Genomic DNA, 25786 nt, shown 5'->3' on the forward strand with positions numbered 1-25786 from the left:
GTAAAGCTAAGAGGAGTGTAATAGCCTGAGCGAAAGGAAGCCTACAGAAGACGTCGGTGACTTCCTGTGACTTCCTCATTTCTAATTTTATAACACAAGTGGATGTAAAATGCGTTTCACTCTTAAACGTTCCTTATAACATTTGGTGCTGAGAAAAAAAAAATTCTAAAAAGGAAGGGTCAGCTGCCCAAGTTCTGCCTGGGCCATCTGAACCAATAAGCCTCCACTGGGAAGTCCTGAGAGTTTCTTCATTGTTAAAATTTGGGTGACATTAGAAAATCTAGCTACAAATGAGAATACATTGGGGAGGTAAACAAGCAGGCTAACAGATGAATCTTCTTGGATAATAAATCAGTAGATTTTTTTATGTCTCTTTTAGAAGGAAGTTCTAAGATGTGTCATAATGCTAGACAGTTTGAAACTGGAGGTAGAAACAGCTCTCAGAGATTTGGAAGATTCAGGGAAAGCGCCTCCCCTGGCCAAATATCTGAGCTTCCATTTACCCTATCCTATCATGGTTCCTTAGTTTCACCATTAGGCATCCACATGGGTGGGTCCTGAAGGATTCTACTAGATGCCAGTTTCCTAAGAAATAAGTAGGACCTGTGCCAATTATTGACAGATACATATTCCAGATGCATGGACGGAATCCATTCAAAGAAGGTAATATTGCACAGGCCATACTGGTGCCCGGAAAAAGGGGGAGCATGAAAGGATGGGGAAAAGGGGCACAGAAGGAGGTGAAAGAGGTTTGAAGTACAAAGTTGCAGAGCGTGCCTTGCTTCAGGTGGCTGGGATATCAGGGCACTCTAGCATTTATAGGTACCTGGTTTCCTGCACAACTCAGCAGGTTAAACGTGTTTCCAGGTGTCCAGAAAAACCAGCAGGCCACTAAGACTTTCCATGTTAACTTTCGCTCCCTTTCTTATGTACAGTCATCTAGTTTCTGCAGTCTGTAAAAACTATTTCAAAGCTGACCCAACTAAAACAAATTTCCTTTCTTCCAATGTGGCTGTTGGAAACCTTTCTGCTGTACTGAAGGGAGGGGCTGAAGCCCAAGTCAAGCCTTATTTAAATGCAAGATATTTCTGGGTTGGTAATGTTTTTTGAGGTTAGGGAGTCACATCTTTCTTCCGTATGCTCATCCGTTACACAAATTAGGTGTTTAGAGTCCACAGATTTCATGCTGCACCTAAAAATGAACCCAATCTGTATTGTTTGGGGGAAGCCTAGACTCACATTATGGCAGACAATCTAAGTACTTAGTACAAATGGGGAGTACCGTCGTGGGACAGCTTTCTGGACTTTGTCTAGACTTGGGAAAGATGACGAGGGACCGAGTTTTGATTCCTTTCTGACACTTATTGACTGCGTGACCATCAGTAAGTAGTGTAACTGTGCGGACCCTCAGTTTCTTCACTTTTAGGGTGAAGATCACAGTGCCTGCATCACAGAATGTCTGAGAAGATTTGATGTGATAATGGATATAAAAATACCGTGTAAGTTCCATAGTCAAAACCCGCGTGAGGACCTGTGATTACCTACAATGCAAACACACCCATTTTGACTGGGTATATTGACCTTTTCTCAGGCCAACCTTTAATTCAGCTCTATCAAGGGCTCATCGTTTATCAAGAGACTCAGAACAGTGATGCGTTTTGCCTTCTTGGCTTGTGAGGCTGAATGCTCAGCCACTCACCTGATTTGAATGTAGTCTCTCCAATAAAGAAGGTTTCAAATCATAAGATGGGGGGAACGATAACATTCTCTTATTTTTATGAATTTTTCATTTTATTCCAAAACCATCAAAATGCACTATGTGGGTCAAGTCTCAGTCTTCTCAGGTTTGAACAGAAGGTCGAGGAGAATGTTTCTCAACTTTGATTTGCAATTCAACTAGTGCCTGGAGGTGAGCCTTCAGGGGCCTTCACTCCCCAAGCTCTGCTATCTTCGGGAGGATCAGAAGGAGAATCGGGCATTCAGCTGAGGAGCTCTGTCCAGTATTCTATTCTTTTCTATGAGAACTTAGCTGTATTGGGGCTTCTTTTCCTCTCCCTGACCACAGGGCATAGTTACATAAAAAGTTTACTTTTATATGTTTTGTTCTTTCTAGGGTAGACTACCTTGGCATTCAGTCAGAATTGCCCAACTAATTTATAAGATTTCGGTCACGCTCACCACCTCTACTCCAAAGGCTTTCGCCAGCTGAGGCTGTGGCTCCTGAAGTAACCGTATATCCATCAAAGCCACTGGACACAGGATCCACATGCACCACTTTAACAATAGTCTATTTTGAGCAGGCAGCTGTCAGAGTGAGACTGGGATGAAAGGGCGAAGAGCGGGGGTGGGGTAATGTGGCAGAAACAGTTCTGGGTGGAGGTCAGGGCACCTTGGGGGTAGGTATCTCTGTCTCGCCTATGGTGTGTGACCTTGAGCAAGTCACTTCCCTTCTCAGACTTCTCTGTCACATAAGGGACTGGATTAGATGGACTTCGAAGCTTCATCCAGTACTCACGTTCTGTGATTCTCTATACCGCGTTAGCCTCATTCACCCATAAGTGATTCCTTCTGGGTCATGAGACCCTTCAGAAAAGGGAAATTAAATTCCTATTACTATGGCTTTAACCCCTCCCACCTTTTCTTGCTGGCCCTTAGAAGAACCTTAACAAGATCCTGAGTGATCTGGATTTGGCTGATCTTCTGTGGTCTCATTTCCACGGCCCTCTCCCACCCCATGTCAGATTTCCCTCAGTTTCTTAATGGATCATTTTTTAAAAATATCTTTCCCCCACTTCTCCAACTTCCTACCCCTTTAGGTCACATTTCAAACACCTCTGTCCTCTCTCAGGCCGGGTTTGGCCTCTCTCTTCCTTACTCCAGGAGTACCCAGTGCTCCCACATAACGTTTTGCTGTATGCACCTTGGAGGCAGGGGCCATGTTCAGATGTCAGATCACATAGCGGGAGCCTAGGGATGTTCACTGCTGAGGCTGTTGGCAGTGTTGGACTCACCTTTGCTTAGTGCTGTGCAGAAAATAATTTCCTACAAATTTTCTCTCTGAAGAGGTACCTGACATGCAAAACTAATTCCTTTCCTACACCTCTGACCCACGTGTAAGGAAGAGAAATAGAGATGTCTTTATTTCTGTCAAAGTTATAGGATTATAAGGAAGCAAAAGAAGGAGGAGCTGTATCTTTATGGAAAGACCACTAGAATTAGCTGTCAGGAAATTTTCTTTTGAATCTCAGCTCGGCTGTTGGCTTGCAGGGACAAGAGATATATCATTTGTTCCTTTAGAGCCTCAGCCTCATTTTTCTCATCTGTAAATCATACGAGAGGGAGGATATCTTTCATAGCGCTGCTGTGAGGATTGGTTAGAATAAAAGCATGCACACACACACATTTAGAAAATCTACACACACACACACACACACGCACGCACGCACATCACTGCCCAGAACATAAAAGAAAGGGACTGCCCCCGGGGAATTATCTGCTGCCGTCTCAGATCTCAGGTGCCTCTTCTAGGTCCTGTTTCTCCATCGGCAGAGCTGGGACGATGATAGCACCTGCCTTGGAGAATGGTCTTAAGGATCAGATAAGAGGAGGCAAGTCAGAAAGGCCCTCGTAAATACTGCTCCTTCTCACACGTGTCCACACATAACATTTTAGAAGTGGAGCCCATTTGGAAGATACTTTCATTTGGAATAACAGAGATTTTTTTTAAACATAGAGGGGACTCTGCAAAGCCTCTTTCACTTTGGAGCAAACAACAAAATAGAGCTTCTAAACACTGTCATTTTCCCCCAACTTTCTGACCCTCGAGTGAACAACGTTTCATTCTTGAGAGGCTCTGCTCTGAATGGATCTCCCAGAACAGCCCAACAGGCACTTATTTTCTGAGACAAGAGCAGCAAGAGTTTGATAAAATTAGGTTATATTAGGCACATGGATTAGATGTGTAAAAGAGACATGTAAATAGTTTCGGATTCCTGCATTTACTAATTATTCTCTCCCAGAAATATTTCTAAGTCTCTGGCAGTGTTTGGGAGAAAAAGTCCCCGATCTGCTGCAACAGTTTTCTCAGTTTTACATTAATGAGGCGTGGTTTAGCTGTTTCCTTCTCTCTGAGCTAGTAGCAGAAATGTGTTTTAGGTCCTCTGATCATCTTTCTCCTTATTACTCTTACGTGATGGGGAGGGTGTGATAAAGGAGAGTATGGAAATGTTCTGTGTCATCTTTTGGCCCCATTTAACCTTTGTCACGCTATGGTCTAGTCTGTACCTTTTAAGCAATTTTTGCTTTTTGTTTCCTGCTCTCCACATGAAATAGCACATACAAACACGCAAAGGCACACAAATGAGCATACACGCACACACACACACCACACACACACACTCCAAAGCACCAGAAATAACCCTTTTAAATCACCTTGTCAGATTTTTCTTTCCCACTCCTGTTTCATTTTCCAGGGAGATCCTACAGCATCACCAGTCAATTCTAGATAATATTCCCTGATCACTGTTCGTCACAAGAGTGGTCTCATTTCATCAATTAAAATATCTATCCTATGTAAAAATAAAGCATTTGAACTTTATTTAACTTTAAAGTTTCTCTTTTTTTCCCAGCCTGATGAACTTGTAGGAGCCCAATCCTTGGAAAGATGTGTGGTCAGTTTTTATTTTTTTTCCCTCCCGATCGTTCCTCTTCCTCCAGTAATTTATTAGTTACGGTTTTTGACCTCAGTAGGATTGAGAGGGGAGGAAGGGGTGGAAATTAGGGTTCTAGAAAGGTTTTTCTTTCCCCTCAGTAATTTAGACTGGTTTGTGGCAAACGCCTGGTGCTATCGTTTGCTTTTCGTATGAGCCAAAAGAAAACTCTCCATAGCTGTGTAGGAAGGAATCAAATTATTGGTTGACAATCCCAGGACTGGGCTAAGAGAGTAAAGACTGGTTTTAATTGCTTTATAGAGGGGCTTGCCAGAGTTCTGTAGGAAAAGCAAAGCATTAAATTAAGCAATCGAGTAACCTCATGACGACGCAGCAGTCGTAGAACAGCATGCTGTAATTCTTATTGTACTTTAAAAACCAAATGCTGGCAGCAAAAACCTTCTTGAGTCATTTTCCTCTAAAACAGATTCTGGAAGTGCACTCTGAAAATAAGTTCATTTTTGGACTTTCATCCTAACTATATAGCTGCAGGCCAGAAGACAGACTTCTCTCTGTAGCATGGCCCTACACTTTCCATGGACAGAGCCACGTTTTAGCAAAATCTGTGTGTATTGATTGTTGCTGACTGAAACAAACTTCAGTAACTAAGAGCAAGAACCATAAGGATTAGCTTTTTATAAAGAAGAAAAAGTTACATGTGGAACTTTAAAATGACTATCAACAATTTTTTATTTGAAGAGTATTTTACAGGCAAAACTTCTGGGCAAAAAATGAAATTGTACTTTACTTACTGACATAAAGCATCATTGTCAATAAAATAAGGAGATTTTTTTTTCCTCCCTTGAAAGTCAAAACACTGAAATGAGAAACCAAACAACGAAACTATGAACTAAAGAATAATGAATAGATAAAATAGATCAACGGATAGATCATAGTGTTAGAACAGGATGTATTTACCTTAAACCAGATACTAACATAGTCTATATATTCAAAATGAAAAATTAGGTAGTCATTGTTAATTTATAAAAAGATGTCTTGCATGCCGTAGTTGAATAGCTACCTCTCATGTACAGTTTTAAGATAGGACCAATTTTCAAAAATCGTTTCTGAGAAACATACCTTTTAAAACCATGTTGCTCGATGCTAAGGGGGTAGAAAATGAAGGAAGAGACAGAGTCTCCTTCAGAAGCTTACACTTTCAGTGAGAAGACAAAACGGATTCTCGAGGCTCCAGTGAAGAAAGAGCACACAACAAGGAGTGGTTCAGTAAATGTGAGCACATTAAAGGTCATTGGAATTTAGAGGTCGGAGTCGATTTATGGTCTAGGAGGAAATAAACTACAGTCGGATTTTGAGCGATGTCAGACTAAGGTGTGCAGGAGAAAAGTGATGTCAGACTAAGGTCCGCAAGGTGGGGGTCTGGGAGAAGGCGCCAGTGAAAAGGAACATCAGTAGATGGTACGAGCATCATAGGCAGGCAAGGGTAATGAGATACTTTCTTAATGCTAAGGGCCCACAGAAGAGACAATGTCACATGCAGAAAGCTATAGCCACACTGCAAGGGATAGAGACTTGGGTGGCACTGAAAAGGAGAGTGAGAACAATGCTGATGACAGACAGGAGCCCTTGGGCTTTTGGAAAAAGCCACGACTGCATCTCAACAGCTTAGAAATGGTTCTCTGGGACTCAGGAGAAAAGGAGGGCAGGGCAGTTTTGGAGAAGAGAGTTTGATTTTGGAACTAGAGCAGGTGAAAGCGTCCTGGGCATCCTGCCTGTCTCCTGTCTTTGTCAGGGCCAACGTCGTCCCTCCTAGCATATCAGTTAAATCATCCTGAAGAAGTTATTAGCTGGTAACTGGTTAATATCTTTATTCAGGGGAATTGAATCCAAATGAACATACTAGCAAATCTATGGTCTTTACCCCTTTCTCTTGGTTCAGTGTGCATTCAGTAGGCAGTTATGATATGCCAGTTATTGTGTTAATCATTCCATAGCAGTGGATTTTTGGAAATATCAAGAACAGTGGGGGAGATATCCCCCAGAATTCTTAACATTGAAGGGTTTTAGTGGGGGGCTACTGTAGCTACTTTTAAGGCAAGCCCTCCTGTCCACCTGTGTTCTTAACAGATCTCTCTCTGTGTCTGTCTCTGTCTCTCTCATACACACACACATATTTTCTTGCTATATTCTATAACAATTTCCCCCTCACACTGACTTTAAAATGCATTAGCTCCAAAACTCTTCTTGTGTGCATTCTTGTAAACCATTTCACAAACTTTTTGAGCAAGGCTGAAAATAAATAAATTCGAAGTCAGAAGGCCACAGATCACGGCAGCCTGATGAGTCAAATGGTTTTCATTTGTATTTTCTTCCAACTGTATCCATATGAATACATAATTTGCATATATTTGTAGGCAGGGTGTTTGGGTAAAAGAAAAGCAAAATAATGTATCCTCTTTCAAGGAAGAGCGGCACACAAGGGCTGTAAATAGTCCGGTGGGCCCTATACCTAGGATCCCTTGTGGCTACACCATCCCCTCCACCCTGCTGGCATAGAGCACGAGGGAGGCAGCTGGCCAAGAGCGCCTATGTTTAGCCAAGGTGGGTTGTGTGACAAGAGGGAGGGGGCCTGGCCACATGCTGCCTGACTCATCCTGTCAAGCCTACGTGTCAGTTCCTCCCCAGTTGGGACAGCCTCCTTCAGAAGACAGAGCCTGACTATGACGTTTCCACGAACTTCATCTGCCACAGACCAATTTGCAGAAGCTACGAGGTGCTGGGCACCACTGAGCCCTCAATAAACCGCATGGCTGATAACATCATTATTACTTGCTGTTGGCCCTCACACGATTGCCCTTTCTCTGGTTGGGAACTGGGGTCCGTGCTCCTGGGCGCTGCCTGACTCTTCCCCACGCTCCATAGTAGTCTGCCAGACCACGGTAGGGAGGTAAAACTGAAGCCGCTTTGCCTACTGCTTCCCTCTCTGGCATTTCGTGTTCAAAGCTGGCAAATTTATGTGTGCATACATAAAATAAATGTGTGATATGTGATATCCAGGATTTCAGATCAGAGCTGGTCCGACATAATTTTTAGGATCCGTTGGGGGGGGGGGGGGGGGAGGGGGGGGGCGGTAATCGGCAAGAGATAAGCAATAAAGAGCACAGCATAATTTCGGGAACGGATTTTAATAACTTCTTTAAATTTACTGCTCTCTGCCCACGGACAATATAACTTCCCAGGGCTTCACTTTTACCATGTTTAGTTTGGGCATGTTTGTGTTCTCCTCCAGGTTGTGAGCCCCCCAGGGTGAAGGACGTGGGGGGGGGGGCACAGTGCTTGGTCTCAGCAGGCGTTGGTGCTTGGCTGAAAGCTACTTGCCAGTTGCTCAGAGAGCTGACAAGGGCTTCCCTTAGCTGAAGAGGCTCCTCTTACTAACATGACAGGCACATCTCTGTCTGCCTTCCTCCTAGGAACGCTGACTATCTCGGTCATAAATAAGAGTTTTCCACTGAGGATAAACAAGGCCACTGTTTACATACCACTGGTGCTAAGTCTGAGTCTTGACGTTCCCTAATTCCGACCTTTAGGCAAACATTCTGTGGCTCAGGGATTGCATATCCAGGCATTCATGGATCTGTAGTATCAGTTAACTGTATTAACGGTATTGATGGAGAGCGAACATACGCCTACAACGTACTTTCATTTATGAATGGGCCAAAAGGGACCAGAAACCAAAATGCGTTTGAATCAGAGGAGATATTTTGTGATTTGATCCACCTCCCGTTGATGTAGTTAGAGGAATTTAGTTCATTGAAGAATTGGTTGGCGAAGCCTCATCGGGAATCTTCAGAGTTGTGCTATCCTGGGGAAGTGCTATGATTTCTGAGTGTCCTCTATTACCTTGAACCCATAACAACTGCCGGCTCCTTTCTAGGTCTCTTATGAAGTTCACATGATGGGTATGCCGGCTCTTTGTAAATGGTGAAATTCTAAACATTTAAGTGGTTAGGAATAGGCACTCGTACACCCTGCAGGTGTTGTAAGTTATTGACCAATTGACTTTTTCCGACATTATTTTTCCTGTAGAAATGAACTCCCAAAATGTCTATCATCCCACCTACAAAGGATATTAAGTTTTAGGGAGTAAAGTCATTTCTTCACTTGCTATTCTGGTGATCATTAGTCACGGTTAGGCAGAATTCTCCTGGTTAAGATATAATTCCAGGGAGGCCTGGAAGGCACCTTCTCTATGCTCATTTCCCAAATACATTCCTGACAAACCCGCTAATCATGTATAAGTTCTGAAATTGGGAATTCACTTCGTTGTCACTATTTTAATGGAATTGCATTTTAAGCTCTATCATTCATAGATACCTTATTAGGAATTAAGTTCATCTAATAAGTTTAATAGGTTTTCAGTAGCAGGAAGGAATGGAACATGAGCTAACAGAGGTGGGAGCCAAAGTCTCAGAGAAGTTAAGTGTAGAGAGAGGACACCGCGGGTGTGGTATATCAGAATTATTCTCTCTGTGGATGGTAGACTATTTGGACTGTGTCTAATGATTCATGTTGCTTTAATTCTCTAGGTGACCAAGACTCATGCAAAATTGTCTAGAAATATATATTCTCTACATAAGAGCCAAAATACTTTGGGTCGAGGAAAGAGAAGAGAAACGGATCTTACCCAGCAGGTCTTGTGTCTTCGATGGCTCTGTCCACTGGAATCAAATCACTGAGGTAGACATTGAAGTTTCCTTCCTTCCATCGTCTTTCCGCCTCCTTCTCTTTGCCCCGGGGGACAACTACAGGACGTCCAAATTGGCCTGGAGCTTTCGGGTCCCTTGGAGAAAGTGTCAGGTCAATTCTTAACACATGGTGCATTCCATGTTCTTCAGGTAAAAAGGCTTTTGTATGGTTTTGGTCGACTTCTGCAGGTTGGGCCTTGGCAGTCAAGTTGACTCTTGCTCGCTCTGGCCCCTCAGCTAAGGCTTGATGGGTTTGAGATACTGTCACTCTCTGTAGAGCAAGTGGAGAGAGAGATGCCTCACTTCTATTCCTGGAAATGTGTTTCCCTTGGCTTTCACCCAATACAAGAGGGAGTACAGTTTTGTTTTTAGGATTGGGGGCCTCCTTGGAGTCTGTCCTTAGCTCCTCCTCCTTGGTTATAATCACAACGTGGCTTTCAGAGAAATTGAATTTCTTCCCACCAGCCACTTTGGCTCGATCGTCCTTTGGCAAGCCCCCCAACTGTGTTTCATTAATATATTGCTTCTTTGAGCGATTTGAATTGGCAACCAACTTGGAAAAGGGAAGGTTCTTGTTGGCTTTGTGTTTATTTGAGTCTAGTTCTTTGCTCTGAGTCTCAGTTTTATTTAAGGCTACGGCTTCCCTGGGTTTTGGCACGAGTGGGCCGGCAGGGTGTGCCCTCTCATTTGCTACTGCCTGTGATTGCTGCTTTGATCTGTCAGTATTAGGCCCGATGGTCACATTTGGGTTTCTCTCGGCTGCTTGTTTTGATGTGTCACTGCTGAGACTATGACTCTTCAGGGTCTCCTGGTTTATACTGACAGGTCGTGCATGTACAGATATTTCTACCAATTGAGTTTCTCTTGCTGCTGTGAACGGGGTTTTCTGAGCCCTCCGAGTGCCCCCTTGCTTTGCCATGTGGCGAGAGTAGGCTTCAGGCTCGAGGTCCTGCTTCTCTGTCTTCTGCTTGGTGAAAGTCACTGGAAGGCTCTGGAAATACGCAGGATGCCACAAAGGGCCAACCTTGCCCCTTCCCAGGGCGTTCGGCGTTTTTCTTTCCCTCTGGGTTTGGTCCAAGTCATCCTCAACCTTGACCATACTCTTCTCAGTTTTTCTAAAGTTCTCTTTGCCCCACACGCCCTTCCCATGTCCCCTCAGTGGGGGCTTCATTTCTTTCATGCTACTGTAAAGGATCTTCATCTGGTCTGGCTGAACTCTGAATCCCATCCTCTCCCTCCTGACGATGTCTTCCTTGAGGACCCGAGTGTTGATCTCGCTGAATGACAGGCGGAGAGCTGCCATGTCAAAGAGCAGCCAGATGACAGAAGCAACAAATATAAATGCCAGGACTCGCCCACTTCCTCGGAAAAACTTTCGAATCTTGTTCATGGTGCAAAGGCTCCCCTTGCAGCCTTCCCTCCCTTTGAGCCTGCTTACCTTGAGTGGAGAGAGAGCTCAAGTAGCAGCAGCGTGGCCAGAAAGCACCCCCTCCCCTGAAAACAGCAGGAAACAGCAGTCCAAGGGGGAAAGCTCAGCTCCTAGTGCTTGTCAGTCTCTGCCTGCGTGGCATTTCACAGCAGAGCATCGCTGCCTGCTTGGCTGGCCCCTGGCTACACTGTGCTAAACACTGCCCTCAGGTCACCCTGGGAACAGTTGACTGCAGCCACCAGACAATTCAACATATCACTTGTCTCCCTGAGCCCACATCCACCTTCGTATAAGCCCGAGAAAAGGTGGGGGCCGGGCTGGGACGGCCACTCCTCTCCTCCCAGCTCGCCCGTCTGCACGCTGTAACTCAACACCACTTCTCATAAGGAAAACATTTCAAGCCGTTACCCAGAAAACTTCATTCAGCTCGCACCTTCCATGTTCGGTGAGTGTGTGTGTGTGTGTGTGTGTGTGTGTATGTGTGTTTTCAGGGCAATTAAAGGGAAAGAAAACTTGGAGGGCATGTGTTCCTGGTTTGTAACCCCACCTACCCCATGCCTGCTCATTAACCCTGTTGTCCCCAGGTCTCTGAATGATTTGCCCCAGCAAATAATCACTGACCTTAGTGGTTCAGCTTTGAGATGTTAACAGCTTAAAGAAGGTGCCATAATCTCCGTGCCAGAGGTGGATGTTTAATTATTCAGAAGTTTTTCTCAAGTGGGTCTCAGAATGTTTCTTTATAAGTCAACGGATCTTTAAATTGGCTCCATTGATTTTTATTATTAAGTTCACCAGACATAAAGGTGACTTGTCGCATTGCTGTAAAAGCTGCTAAACGCATACTTACTCTGGGTTTCAGTACTCATCTTGTCACGGATCAGGATCGAGAGCTTTGCAGATTGGACCAGCGGTGGGATCGGAGTTGGAATAGCCCTGGTAGACCCCACCCAGGCTTTGCGTAAGAATCATTCTAAAGGGGCGCTTGGGTGGCTCATTCGGTTGAGCGCCTGACTTCAGCTCAGGTCATGATCTCACGGTTGGTGGGTTTGAGCCCCACATTGGGCTCTGTGCTGACATCTCAGAGCCCGGAGCCTGCTTCGGATTCTGTGTCTCCCTGTCTCTCCGCCCCTTCCCCGCTCATGTTCTGTCTCTCTCTCTCTCAAAAATGAATAAATGTTAAAAAAAATTTTTTAAAGAATCATTCTAAAGATGTCCCCCCAGATTTTGATGGACTGATGGGGGTGGCGACAACAATGGCAGCTGGTCTGGTCTTGTGTTTTTAAGAAGCTTCCCAGGTCTTTATAATGTACAGCCAAAGCTGAGACACGCTGGTCTAGAATAAAATACCTCTTATTTTTGTGGTTCTGGAACGCTGCTCATAGTTTTTGGGAAATTCCCTCCCAAACAGAGTGAAACTGCGTTTTAACATCACCTGCTATAAACATTGTCCATAAAGTTTGAGAAGAATTTCTCAGAAGCACTGTTCTCCCATGAGCTTTGAGTGATCGGTGGCTGGTGTTACCACTTACTACTCTAGTGTCAGGAGGGGTATAGACTCTTTGCTTTGAGATAAATTTAGGCTCCCAAAGACTTGGAAAGGGAAGAAGGACAAATTATTATTTTTTAAGGTTTTAAAAATTTATTTATTGAGACAGAGAGAGAGAGAGAGAGAGAGGGAGAGAGAGACTGGGAGGGAGGGGCAGAGAGAGAGGGAGAGAGAATCCCAAGCAGACTCTGTGCTGTCAACACAGAGCCCAACACAGGGCTCAATCTCATGAACTGTCAAATCATGACCTGATCTGAAATTGAGTTGGACACTTAACCCACTGAGTCATCCAGGCACCCCAAGAAGGACAAATTCTGAATTCTCCATACTTACGCATTGCTGTAGCATTTGGTCTTTAAATTAGCACCTTGCCCCGAAGCAGAGAACTAGATAAGTGCAGCTACAGTAAGATGTTTCTTGAATCCCCAATTCTCCTTTTTATTCAGCAGCTGCTCACTCAGATTTGGGATGTCCACATGGATGACAGCCTTGGTACCTCAGCCATTTCCTCCCTGCTGTGATTCATCCACCTTTCCAATATTTATTATGTTTTATGACTCAGGGCCTGTGTTGGGTGTTGAGGGATATTAAGTAAAGGGCATAGTGCTTGTCTGGGATCTCACACTGGACGTGGACGTGGACAGGTAGACACATCTATAGTACATAATAAATAATATGAGAGAATAATATACTGGATTCTATGGGGACCTCGCTTAGTTTGGGGCTGCATGATAATTTTTGAAGAAATTTTCCTTAACGTTGAGAGATGAATGACAATATAGTTATTTTGGCTCATATTGTGGTCTGAGAAAAGAAATATTAGTTGGATGGTGAAAGGCAGATAAATTAACAGAATCACAGGGGCGCCTGGGTGGCTCAGTCGGTTGAGCGGCCGACTTCGGCTCAGGTCGTGATCTCGCAGTCTGTGGGTTCGAGCCCCACGTCGGGCTCTGTGCTGACAGCTCAGAGCCTGGAGCCTGTTTCGGATTCTGTGTCTCCCTCTCTCTGACCCTCCCCCGTTCATGCTTTGTCTCTCTTTGTCTCAAAAATAAATAATAATTAAAAAAAACGTTAAAAAAATTAACAGAATCACAGAAGTGAAGAGACGTATAATACCTGATGGGAAATAAATTTCTGAGAACAAGCATGATTGGAAACATAGGCTTTGGCTTGAGCATGCCTGAGTGCATGCGTGTGTACCCAATATGTTCCAAACACTTTACTAGTCTCTTTCCATTGAGCATCTCACTTAATTTCCAAACAACGCAGTCAGGAAGATACAGTTAGAACTATCACTTTGTTGGGGTGCCTGGGTGAGTCATTCCGTTAAGCATCCAACTCTGGCTCAGGTCATGATCTCATGGTTTGTGAGTCCGAGCTTTGCATTGGGCTCTGTGCTGATAGCTCAGAGCGTGGAGCCTGCTTTGGTTTCTGTGCCTCCCTCTCTCTGCTCCTCCCCTGATTGCACTCTGTCTCTCCTCTTTCAAAAATGAACAAACATTAAAAACATTAATAAAGAAAGAACTATCACTTTTTTTTTTTATCACAGAAACACAGCTTAGAGAGGTCAAAGAACTTGAAGTGGAAAAGGAGGATTGGGATCTCAAATAAATGACTGTGTGGCACGACAGTCCACGTGGCTAAATGCCACAGAGCACTGCTTCTCTCGCTGTATAATCTTGTAAGTTAGTTAATTTTGTGTGTTTACTCTTCCATTAAAAAAGAAGAAGAAGAAGAAGAAGAAGAAGAAGAAGAAGAAGAAGAAAACGAGTTTTGCCTTGCAGGTGAATATAAAGATTAGAGAAAACATTTAAAATTCTTTTTCTATTGAATGATAGTCACTGTCTCTAATCTGGTTGCTGATCTTTTGTGTGATAGCAGTGGGGGGGTGCATGTGGGAGACTGAACTCACCCTCTCCTTGAAAATCAGATAAGAAGTCTGATGACTAACATGATTTTGGCAATAGGACAAGAAGTATAGTTGAGTATTTTATTTTTCCTTGCTATTCTTATTTCCTTTATTTTGGGTTCAGTGAACCATTGCTCACCGAGAACTCACTACAGACCCAAAACTTTGAAGTTGGTAACATTGTTTCTGCCCCTAATGGCTTTAAAACTCCACTGAAATAGAATACCTTCAACATAAAACATAGTGCAACTAATTGGGATCCAAGTTCCAAAATAAAGTGAGAAATTATTTCTCATATCGTGGATATGTGGTTTATGTTACAATATTGCTTTAAATATGAAAACAGGAGTCTTTGAAATATTTTAATATCCAAGATGTAAGTCTTGTCCAACAACATCTCCACCTCAAACAGCATCTGGAATTAATCACACTCATGGTAGAAAAGTCAACACTTATTACATCCTTACTTCATCTTGACAGTTGTAAAACACTGCTTGAAAAATATCCTGAGTCTTCGATATTCATTTGCTCAAAGAACAATGATTTCTTTCTCCCTCTGTCTCTCTGTCTCTGGTTTGTCCATACAAATCAAAACATAAAGCACTTGCAACAGGAGAGAAAATTGTTAAGAAAATTAAAGGAGAGTGTTGGCTTATCTACTTAAAGTTCTGTATTAACTCTGCCTTAGTCTTGAGTTCCAGCTGATATAAAATACAGAATAAAATGTGAAGAGTACATAAGAAAGGAAGGAAGCATTGACCCAGTCCCCTGTAATAGAAGGAGTGGATTGATAGACTTGGTTTAAAGTACTGACTTGATTATTTTTTTTTTAAATTTTTTTTAACGTTTATTTATTTTTGAGACAGAGAGAGAGCGAGCATGAATGGGGGAGGGTCAGAGAGAGGGAGACACAGAATCTGAAACAGGCTCCAGGCTCTGAGCTGTCAGCACAGAGCCCGACGCGGGGCTCGAACTCACGGACTGCGAGATCATGACCTGAGCCGAAGTTGGACGCTTAACCGACCGAGCCACCCAGGCGCCCCAGACTTGATTATTAATAGACATAATTATGGGTACGTCACACATGAAAAAGCTCCTCTACAGGCCTCTTTCAGCCTCTTCCCCATCACCCCCCCGCCCACCAGTGAGTCTATAAGAATCTGTTAGGATGACAGAAGTTGGTTTTAAACTACATTACAAACCCAACACTATGGATCTTCAGGAACCTAGCAATAATTTCTGTGACCCCTGACAGCTATACATCTCTCCTCTTTTTCCTCTCTTGTGTGGACACCTGATGTTCATATGAATGACAAAAGTGTAAAGACAAAGAAATAGAAAATAAAGAAATTAAGAAATTCTACACTTAATAGAAGTGAATACACACACTATCCAACAGATGACCTTTCAAATAGGTAAAAGGTGCTATTTGTTTGTTCGTTTGTTTTTGTTTCTTGTTTTAGCTGTTAATGTCCATATTACCAGCAGAAAACATATATGGGTGGGTTGGCTATGTAAGATACTTCTAGCTGTCATCCCAAATGGTAGCTTTAACTGATCAAATTTCTCAAGAATCTGCACACACTTTGTTGGAGTGGATATCGGTCTATAAACCTTGAGTTATCAAGTAGTCCTTGGGAGGCTTTTGGAGGCACTGTTCTAATTTTCATTCTGACTCCGCCTGTGTAGTAAAAAAAAAAAATAATAATTTTTTTCTTCTGTGAAATGGGTATATCGGTAGGAAGAGGGTTGTCCTTTACTTGGTTGCTGTCAAAATAATTATATTAACAGCAACCAAATTTGAAAATTTACTGAGTTCCCGCCACTAGGTTCTCCCAGACGAGTTCATGGACTGTTCAGCAGGACAGCGCTGTGTATAGTGTGGGACCTGAACCTTTATTCTACTTCCATGGCAAATATCTTTGAATCATCTTCATTGTTAATCGGTAGAGATTAATAAACATGCTTTTTATTTCTGTCCTTAAACTTCTCCAGTGGAAATATAGAATCTGAGAAGCACGAGTTCTAGTTCTCTGGCTTTGCAGTAAAATTACTTTCTCAGGGTATTTGAATAGCTCTTGACTATATAAGTAAATTCCAATTACTTAGCATCTACTTTCTTTTATGATTTTTACTCAACTGCTTACCTCTAATTACAACGGCTTTAAAAAAATATATTTAGACATATATTTTACAGAGAATAATGATAATCTATGGATGCATCACTGAATTTGAAGTTAGATATAAATTTATGGATTCTACTTAAAGACAATATGGGATGAAATTATTATTCGTTTGGGAAATTCAACTAAGAATGCCAAGTATATGTTACAAATCATTTTGCTTTCTTGTTTTAATATGGTTATGTTTTTTCCTTCAAAATTCTTTTTTTTTCTTTTTTTTGGAGATAAAGAGAAATTGCGTTTAACAGGATATCACCATCCTGTGAACAAAATCCACACACAAAAAAAGAGAGTAGATTGAATTATAATTTAAGGCTGGAGTTATTGCAAAATCCATGGGTAGACTGAAAATACAAATCAGAATCTCATTCCATTTGGACCAGTTCCTCCAAAGAAGACAATTGACTATAAATTCTGGCAGCCATTTAAGCATTGGTATATGTCTCCTTCTTTAGAGTGTTTGAAAGCTGGTTAAGAAATGGCCTCAGTGTCTAAGGCCCAGAGAAGGAGAGCTGTTGTAATATTCCATTAGACATTTGTTCTTGAAAAGGGTCTGGGGCGCCTGGGTGGCACAATCAGTTGAGCGTCCGACTTTGGCTCAGGTCATGATCTCACAGTTGGTGGGTTTGAACCCCACAGCAGGCTCTGTGCTGACTGCTTGCTCAGAACCTGGAGCCTGCTTCAGATTCTGTGTCTCCTTTTCTCTCTGCCCCTCCCCCGCTCACACTTTGTCTCACTCTGTTTCTCAAAAATAAATAAATGTAAAAAAATAATAATAAAAAAAAGAAAAGGGTTTCCTATGTTAATGGTGGTAAATCACAACCAGTTAAGCCTGTGTTTAAAGAAAGCAAGACCTTCCTCAAAAGAGATTATACCGTGCTTGGACCTCAGTTTTCACTGATCATTGAAGAGTAGAACCAAGTCAACATTTGTGCTTCTATTGTAGGCCCCTGGCCAATTTTAATTCTGGATTATTTTATTTTGATTAGGAAAAATTTAATAAATTTAAATGGAAGACATTAATGGAGTATCTCCTGTGGATAAAAAAAAAATGCACTAATAATCAGAAAAAAGAAAATGAAAATGCCCTAAAAGTCAAGTTGTCAATGAGCCCAAGACTTGTAACTCAAATATGAAGCTAATAGAGCTGTTGGTATTGTTAATTATGAATTTGGGGATAAAAAAAGAAAATACTACAGGGTGACTCTTACAAGGGCTTCACTAACTCAGACAGGTAAGGCAGGGAGAACAAGGATAATTTGAGAGAAAAGAGAAGTTTAGACTTAAGCATGCTGGGTTTGAAATATATATGGAGATTAACACCAAAAAGAAATCAAATAAGTTAAAAAATGGGCAAAGGACTTGAATAGACATTTTTCTAAAGAAGACAGATGGCTAACAGACATGAAAAAAATGCTCAACATCACTAATCATCAGGGAAATTCAAATTAAAATCACAATGAGACATCACTTTACACCTGTGAGAATGGCTAAAATAAAAACACACAAGAAATAATACGTGTTGGCTAGGATATAAAGAAAAAAGAACCTTTGTGGACTATTGGTGAGCATTCAAACTGTTGCAGCCACTGTGGAAAACAGTATGTGAATCCCTCAAAAAATCAACAATAGAATTACCTTATGATCCAATAATTCTACAATGTATGCACCCCTATGTTTATAGCAGCATTATTTATAATAGCCGAAATATAGAAGCAGCCCAACTGTCCATTGGTAGATGAATGGGTAACAATAATGTGATACACACACACACACACACACACATGACTATTACTCATCCATAAAAAAATGAAATCTTGCCATTTGCAAAACATTGATGGACCTAGGAAGTATAATGCTACATGAAATAGGTCTGTCAGAGGAAGACAAATACTATATCATTTCCTTCATATGTGGAATTCAAGAAACAAAATGAACAAAGAAAAAAAAGAGAAACAAAAAAGACTTTTAAAAACGGAGAACAAACTGATGGTTGCCAAAACAGAGAGGGTGGGGGATGGGTGAAAGATAAAGGGATTAAGAGCACACTTATCTTTATGAGTACTGAGAAATGTATAGAATTGTTAATGATTATATTCTACATTGTACACACGAAACCAATATAACATAATATGTTAATTATACTTGAATTGAAAATACAAAATATATATGCTGATTATATAAGTGTGTGTGTGTGTGTGTGTGTGTGTGTGTATCACATTATTGTTACCAAATATTTATTGAGCACCAATCATGTACTAGGCTTTGGGAAAACAAAAAAACTGACGCTCATAGTTTAGTATAGTTGTTCCCAATTTTGTTGTATATGAAAAAGCTCATGGGGAGGGATTGTTAAATTATAGATTGCCATGTTTTACCCTCAGAGATTTTGAGGTCAGAATCTAGGAATCTAGATTTTTAATTAGATTATTGGATGACTCTGATACAGGTGAACCAAGAATCATACTTTGAGGCTCCATGGTTCAATAGAGGCAGCAAATATATTAATATTAAAATTAAAGAAAGTGAAACAAGCCACTGATTTATTGGGGGGGGGGGTGGCTGAGAAGGCTTCTGCTGGTGATGATTGTGTATGAATTCACCTTATGGATAGGAAGGGATTCCAGACCCAGACCGAAGATGGAAATTGTGCCAGGGCTCATTTCCAAGAGTGATGGTGAGGGCTTTAGAAGTATAGAAAGAGGGTGAAAGTGGGTGGGGGTGCAAGAGGTGGGAGAACAGAACTCAATGGTTAGGAGGGTTTAGTAATCAATTATAATTTCTCAGTGAGTGAGACAAGAAATATGGAATAACCCCAGGGAGTATAGAAGAAACTCAAGATTTTTACTTGGGTGACTGGGTAGCTATTATATTTTTATCCAGTGGTTTCCAAACTTTAGCCTGAACCAGAATCACCCAGGGCTCTAGTGGCCTTAAAGCCAAAGTTTCCGATTGAGTGAGTCTGCAATGAATCCCGGAACTTACTAGTAATTTATAACAAATTCCCTAATGAGGCTAATTGCTAAGAATGAGGAGCGTAGAGGAGAAAGAAGTCTGTGGAGGATGATGATAATTTTGGTTGGTCATGCTGAGTTTCATATGCCAATGAATATTTGATTAGAGATGCTTTGTAAAAAAATTTAAAAAATGGTTTGGATTTTTGTAAAGAAGCCAAGGCTCAAGGCCTTTGTAGAGTCATAAGCATATATTTAGTATTGTATGCATAAGATTACTATAAGATTACTCTAACGTGGCAGAGAGAACAAGACCTGAAATAGCTGGGAAAATCATACAAGGAAGGTAGAAGTGTATAGTAAAAAAGAGAATGAGAAAGAATAGAGAACAGGAAGTCTGGAAAAAAGTAGTCAAGAAATCCCAGGGAGGAGGGAACAGAAGACAGTCAACAGGGTCAGAGGCTTCTAAGAAATTAAGCCAAATGTATTCTAAAAATAATCCTTTAGATTTGCCAGTTAAGAGATCTTTGGTCATTTTCAAGTGAATCTGTTTTTACTGAGGTGAAATTCATATAACATAAAATTATTTTAAAGTGAATAAGTCAGTGCCATCCAATACATTCACAATGTTGTACAGGCAACAAAAAATGTTCATTACCTCAAAAGGACCCCCCGACTCATTAAGCCTTCACTCCCCACACTTCCCCTCCCCCAGTCCCTGGCAGTCTGATCTGCTTTCTGTGCCTATGGATTTACCTATTCTGGATATTTCATGTAAATGGAATCATGCAATATGCAACCTTTTCACAACGTTCTGGGCACTGAGACTACAAGAATCACTAAACCAGAGAAGGGTCCATGCTTCTATAGTTCCACTCTCGTGGGGGGTACACAACTAAATAACCTGAGGAAAATGCTAGAAAGAGGTACTGATGCATGCTAGAAAGAGAAAAGGGAAGAGAAAGGGATGAATAAGAATATAAATCAGGGATGCCTCTTTAAAGAGATAGTATCTAAGCATAAACCTGAACCAAGTGAGGGAGTGACCCATGAGAACATCCAGGGAAAGCGATTCCAGGTGGAGAAAACAGAACGAGCCAAGACAGAAATTGAGCCCAAGCGTGGAGTGCGGGGGATTGGTGGAAATGCACATGTAGCTGGAAAAGAAGGGGTGAGACCTGGAGTGGAAGGAGATGAATTTGGAGAGGTAGGCAGGGGCCAGATATCATAGCTAATTTATTGTATACATGATTGAATTGGCTAAAAGAGCGGGCTTGCATTCCTGGCATTACGTACATTACCTCAGGTAGTCTTTTTAAAAAATCAACGGTATAGGTGGAATTTAAGAGGCAAAACAGATGAACATAAGGGAAGGGAAGGAAAAATAAGATAAAAACAGGGAGGCAAACCATAAAAGACTCTTAAGAACAAAGAACAGACTACGGGTTGCTGGAGGAGAGGTCAGTGGGGGGAAGGACTAAATGAGTGATGGGCATTAAGGAGGGCACTTGTTGGGATGAGCACTGGGTGTTATACGTAAATGATGAATCACTAAATTCTACTCCTGAACCCATTATTACACTATATACTAACCAACTTGGATTTAAGTAAAATTTAAAAAATAAAAAAAGGGAAAAAAATCAACTGTGTGTGCTAATATCCCTATTTTACAGATAAGAAAACTGAGGCATAGTGAGGTTAAGTAACCTGCCAAAGCTCACACAACCAGTTGAGTATTGGTGGGTCCAGGATATGAACTCAGGTAGTCTGGATCCACACCAGTATTTCTCAATCTCCTTTTTATTATTGGACCCCACTCCTTGGGAGAAAAAATTAAATTAAAACTCCCTAAAGAGAGATAAATTAATTACTCAGAATTACTATTTTGTTGAGTAGAGTTGAGCTTTGGAGGGCCAGAAACAATTGTAATATTTTAGAATTTTTTGCCCCAAAGTCCAATTATTGCCCCCTTAAAGCAACATCTCTTCATTGAGAAAAATGTATGTACTACATTGCAATGCCTCTCATAAGCATAATTTATGGTAAAATTTCTTGTAAATAAATCTTATAAGTAAGTGAATGCCTTTTCTTTTAAATAAGTAAGATCTTTTAATAAATGCTTTTATTTAAATTTTCTTACAAATAGGGGAACAATAGGGATAAGTCAGTAACTTGATGAGACTGTCTTTTATTGGAGGTTAGAGAAGAGCTGGATGTTTTCCAGACTAAGGCAGGGAGATGGTAAGATTAAAGATGGAGAGTAGATAAGGTCTTATCAGATAAAAGTGAAGTCCCAGAGGAGACAGATAATAGGCTTACAAACCCAGGTGGATTCTTTAATTCATTAGAAAGGACTAGGGGCAAGTCTCATTTTGAAACTGTACCTGTTCCAGGGCAGATAAGGATGAGTGGATAGGAAGCAAGGGAAGTTGAGAGAATTTGTGCATGAAGACTTCAGATTGTTTTAAATAAGTACAGGGCAGACATGACAAGTTGGGAGCCAATGACATTTAAACCAATGTCTCTAATCCAGGGGAAAACACACTGAGTGACAACAGAACAGAGTGGGGATCTGGAGAGTCGCATAACATTCATGAGGCCGAGTGACAGAGGGTGAGGGGGAAACAGATATGGAGTGTGATTTCTGACCACCTTGGTGGGAAGCAGGATGTCACGAAACACTTCTTACCTCTTGGAGGAAGTGGAATGGTTGGATCCTGAAGCATTCATAGAACTCACACAGGTTAGAATAGGAGGTAGGTACTAGGGTTTTTTGCTGTTGTTGCTGTTTGCTTTTTTTGGTGGAAGGAGGCATACTTAATGACCACAGGTGTGTAGGGGCTTTACCTTTGAAAATCTATTACCAATGATAGAAAAAATTCTGCCTCTGTCTCTTTTGGAAGAAACTGGATTAATCTTCAGCTGCTCTCTGACATCACTCCCTTAAAAGTTTCAGTGACTTATATGCAGAGTTTGGGTTAAAAGAACAAAGACGTGGCCAGGTCTCTTTAGGGCTTGGCCAGAGCAAAATTGCCTGGTGAAGTGAAAAGAGTGCTTGGTCCCCAGTCCTCTGTCCTGACCCCCAGGGAGCTCTACATGCCCAGTTTGGGCCACCTCTGGGTTCTCCAGGAGCCTATACAAATAATACTCTCAGAACATGTCCTGACACTTCTCTTCTCATCCTTCCTACCCTGGTACCTTTCTGTTCTCTTTATGACCTCCATTTTAACAAAGAAGAGTAGAAAAAGAAGTGTCATGGGAGGGGCAGATAGCAAGAGCTATGGAGGGCATTTGAGGGCACTTTTCATGTGCTATGAAGAAGTGGGATGAAATTAAAGCCTTTCAAATACAGCAAGTTGCTGTCCCCCCCGCCCCCACCAACTCAACTCCTGCCCCCAGGAGAAAGATCAAAATAACTGTCTGTGGGCTGAAATGATGACAATGACTTTGGATCCAATTACGTTATCATAACCTTGAAACAACCCTCTCATTTGAGGCTTGTTAAAGTACTGAACTGTGAAACTCAAAAACAGTGTGAGAAATAAAAGAGATTTGAACTCAGGGCCCTTTGGACATTTCCCGCAATATCAAAGTAGATTTTTAAAATCTGAAAACAGCCTAAGAAATGGACAAGTGATATACGAACTGAGGTATGGAGGAAGCAATACCTAACTGGAAATGAAGCTCAGAATAGAAAAGAAGAATAGATTTAGATTAATGTCAGGCTTGTATTTTATCACAGAATCTGAATTTTGTTTACATTATCACATAGCTTCAGAGTTACTCTGCTCTTCTGACATGGAGTGTCTAAGTGTTTTCTTTCCCTTTGGAAGCTGAGGATTAACTAATTACGCAAGGCTGGAAACACAGGAGACAGAAGCGTGCACACATCCATTCACAATTGACTTGAGAGAGGGGAAGACAGCTCTAAAGCCCCCCTGCCCCTGATATTTCTGGAGGGATCAATCAGTCTGGAATTAGGGGAACTCCCCCCCACACACATATTGGGGCTGAACTGGACCCACGCAAAGAAGAAACATTTGAGAGCGAAGGAAAGATGAGCAACATGTAGATTTGACACGTGTGCACACATCTATGTCTATATATTTACATGCAAACACACAAACTCCACGTGCCGTTTATGTTTGTGTGCACATATCCATCGTTACATGCATATGCATGTATGGAGTGCACAAAGCACACCCAAACAAACACACACCGGATGTGCTGATTTGGAGCTCTGGAAGAGAAAGAGTACTATTGAGAAAGAAATGAGACAGGCCTTTTGAAGACACGCTCCTACTACCAGGTATCCTGTTTTTGGAGGACATGTCGTATGTTTTGCATATGTTGATTTTGGGTAAAAGAAGACTCGGGGCAACATAACAACTGCTTCAAATTTTTGGAGCAGTAGCATGTGGAAGAAGGATGCAACTTATTCCATATGGTTGCAGAGAGTCGAAATGGGGCTGAGGCGTAGCCGTTTTCTATTCTAAGTGAGAAAGACTTTCTAACAATTAGTACCACACAAAAGAGACATGGATTCCTTCTAAAAGTAGATAATGATCTGCCTTGCTCTTGGAAATGACATGCGGCAGAGGCTGCATGGCCATCTGTCGCAAAAGTTGTCAGGGGCCTTCTTCCATTTGGTGGGCGTTTGGACCACAGTCATTTGCTGGGTCTGAAATTCACCATTCTGAAATTCAATGGTTCTCGAAAATATATAAACATATTTTGAGACAAGTCACATCAGCTGATGGATTTGGCTTTGTGACTGCTTTTATCTTGTTCAGTGACTTGTGAGCAGTTAGTTCCTATCTCAATAGGTTGTAGAGATAACATTTTTTTGTCTTCTATTTGATTTCTGTTCTTCCCACTTCTTTTCTTCACCTTTACTTTTTATATTTTCTGTTCTTTTAAAAATTTTTTTGTACCTTTCCTCTCCTTCGTCCTGCCTGGGCCATCTAGACATGGGGGATGGAGTAAAGGCAATGTTTGTTGAGAAAGTAAAATGAGGAAGAAAAATGTTTGACTCAATTGACTTTTATTTCCCCTTCAAATTCTGGCTGTGTATGAGTACGTGAATATGTATATGTATACGTGGTGTGTGTGTGTGTGTGCGTGTGTGTGCATGTGTAAATGCTCAGAGACCTGTGCTATTGCTTGGAAAATAAGGCTTGTAGTGTCTTTAACCTAGACAATTCCTCTCCCAAGTGCGTGTTTGGAAAAACTGGGAATTGGGAACCACTTTTAACCGTCATAACGTATGAGGGCTATGAGTTGTTGCATTTAATGGGAGAAGGGAAGGAATGTTTAATGTCCTAAAATGTGTGGGGCAGTCTCATCTAATCAAGTATTATGCCTCCACAAATGAAACTAGAACCCCATTCATCCTGTAAGCGAAGGCTTTGGTGATAGACAACTTGGGTTTGAATCTCGGTTCTGACTTTTTTCCCTTTGTGATGCTGGCCAAGTACTTTAACTTTCCTGGGCTTTTGTTTTTCTCATCTGTAACATGGGGAGTGATAAGAGCATCTACCTCATGAGGCTGTTGCGAAGAAGAAATGAACTAACAAGCCAAGTGATCAAAGGAGCACAAAGAAAACACACACAACAAGTGTCAGCTCTGAGTTTCATGGTTCTGAAATGGCCAGGAATAGGCTACTTGGATTCATTGTAAAATTGAGTTTATGTGAGTTTTTACATGATTTAACCAGTTTTTAGGGCACTAGGACATGATGGACCAGTATTTGCAGAGGTGTGCCTCACGGACCATTTCAAGTTGTGAAGCGGTATGATACCACCACGGACACTTCTGTGCAGTGAGCATTGGCAAGATAAAATGAGTCTTTCTTTTTCTTCTCTCACATATGCAAAACATCCCTAACCATTTCCCTAGCACGCACACACACACACACGCGCGCGCAGCTGTAATTAATAAAATGTGAATGCACTAAAAGTCCTAGGAGTTTTGTCACTATGCATTTGCTCAATAAGTGGATACAAAAACAACATGTAGGGACTACAGAATTTTGAAAAAGATTTTTCTTTAATTCCTTATGCTTAGACAGGTTACAATTCATACCACAGACCATTTTTAACCATACCCCGATAATGAAGATTCTTTTTTTTTTGTTTTTAAATTTATTTATTTATTTGAGAGATAGCATGAGTCGGCGAAGGGCAGAGAGAGAGGGAGAGACAGAGAATCCCAAGCAGGCTCCACACTTAGCATGGAGCCTGACTCAGGGCTCAAACTCATGAATCTTGAAATCATGACCAAGACCAAGTCAAGAGCTGGATACTTAACTGCCAGGCATTGCAGATTATTTTCTTTCTAAAGAATGACT

General features: G+C 41.6%; 1 protein-coding gene across 1 annotated transcript in view; it reads right to left on the minus strand.

Moving 5' to 3' along the window:
* Window positions 1–11139, minus strand: part of GALNT5 (polypeptide N-acetylgalactosaminyltransferase 5) — a 41634-nt gene extending 30495 nt beyond the window's left edge. The window contains exon 1 of the mRNA XM_049615620.1: window positions 9355–11139. Coding sequence (XP_049471577.1) covers window positions 9355–10805 — 1451 coding nt within the window. The 5' untranslated portion in view covers window positions 10806–11139. The remainder of the gene's footprint in view (window positions 1–9354) is intronic.
* Window positions 11140–25786: the final 14647 nt, after the last annotated feature.

Source organism: Panthera uncia, assembly GCF_023721935.1.
Source record: "Panthera uncia isolate 11264 chromosome C1 unlocalized genomic scaffold, Puncia_PCG_1.0 HiC_scaffold_3, whole genome shotgun sequence".
NCBI classification, from domain to species: Eukaryota; Metazoa; Chordata; class Mammalia; order Carnivora; family Felidae; genus Panthera; species Panthera uncia.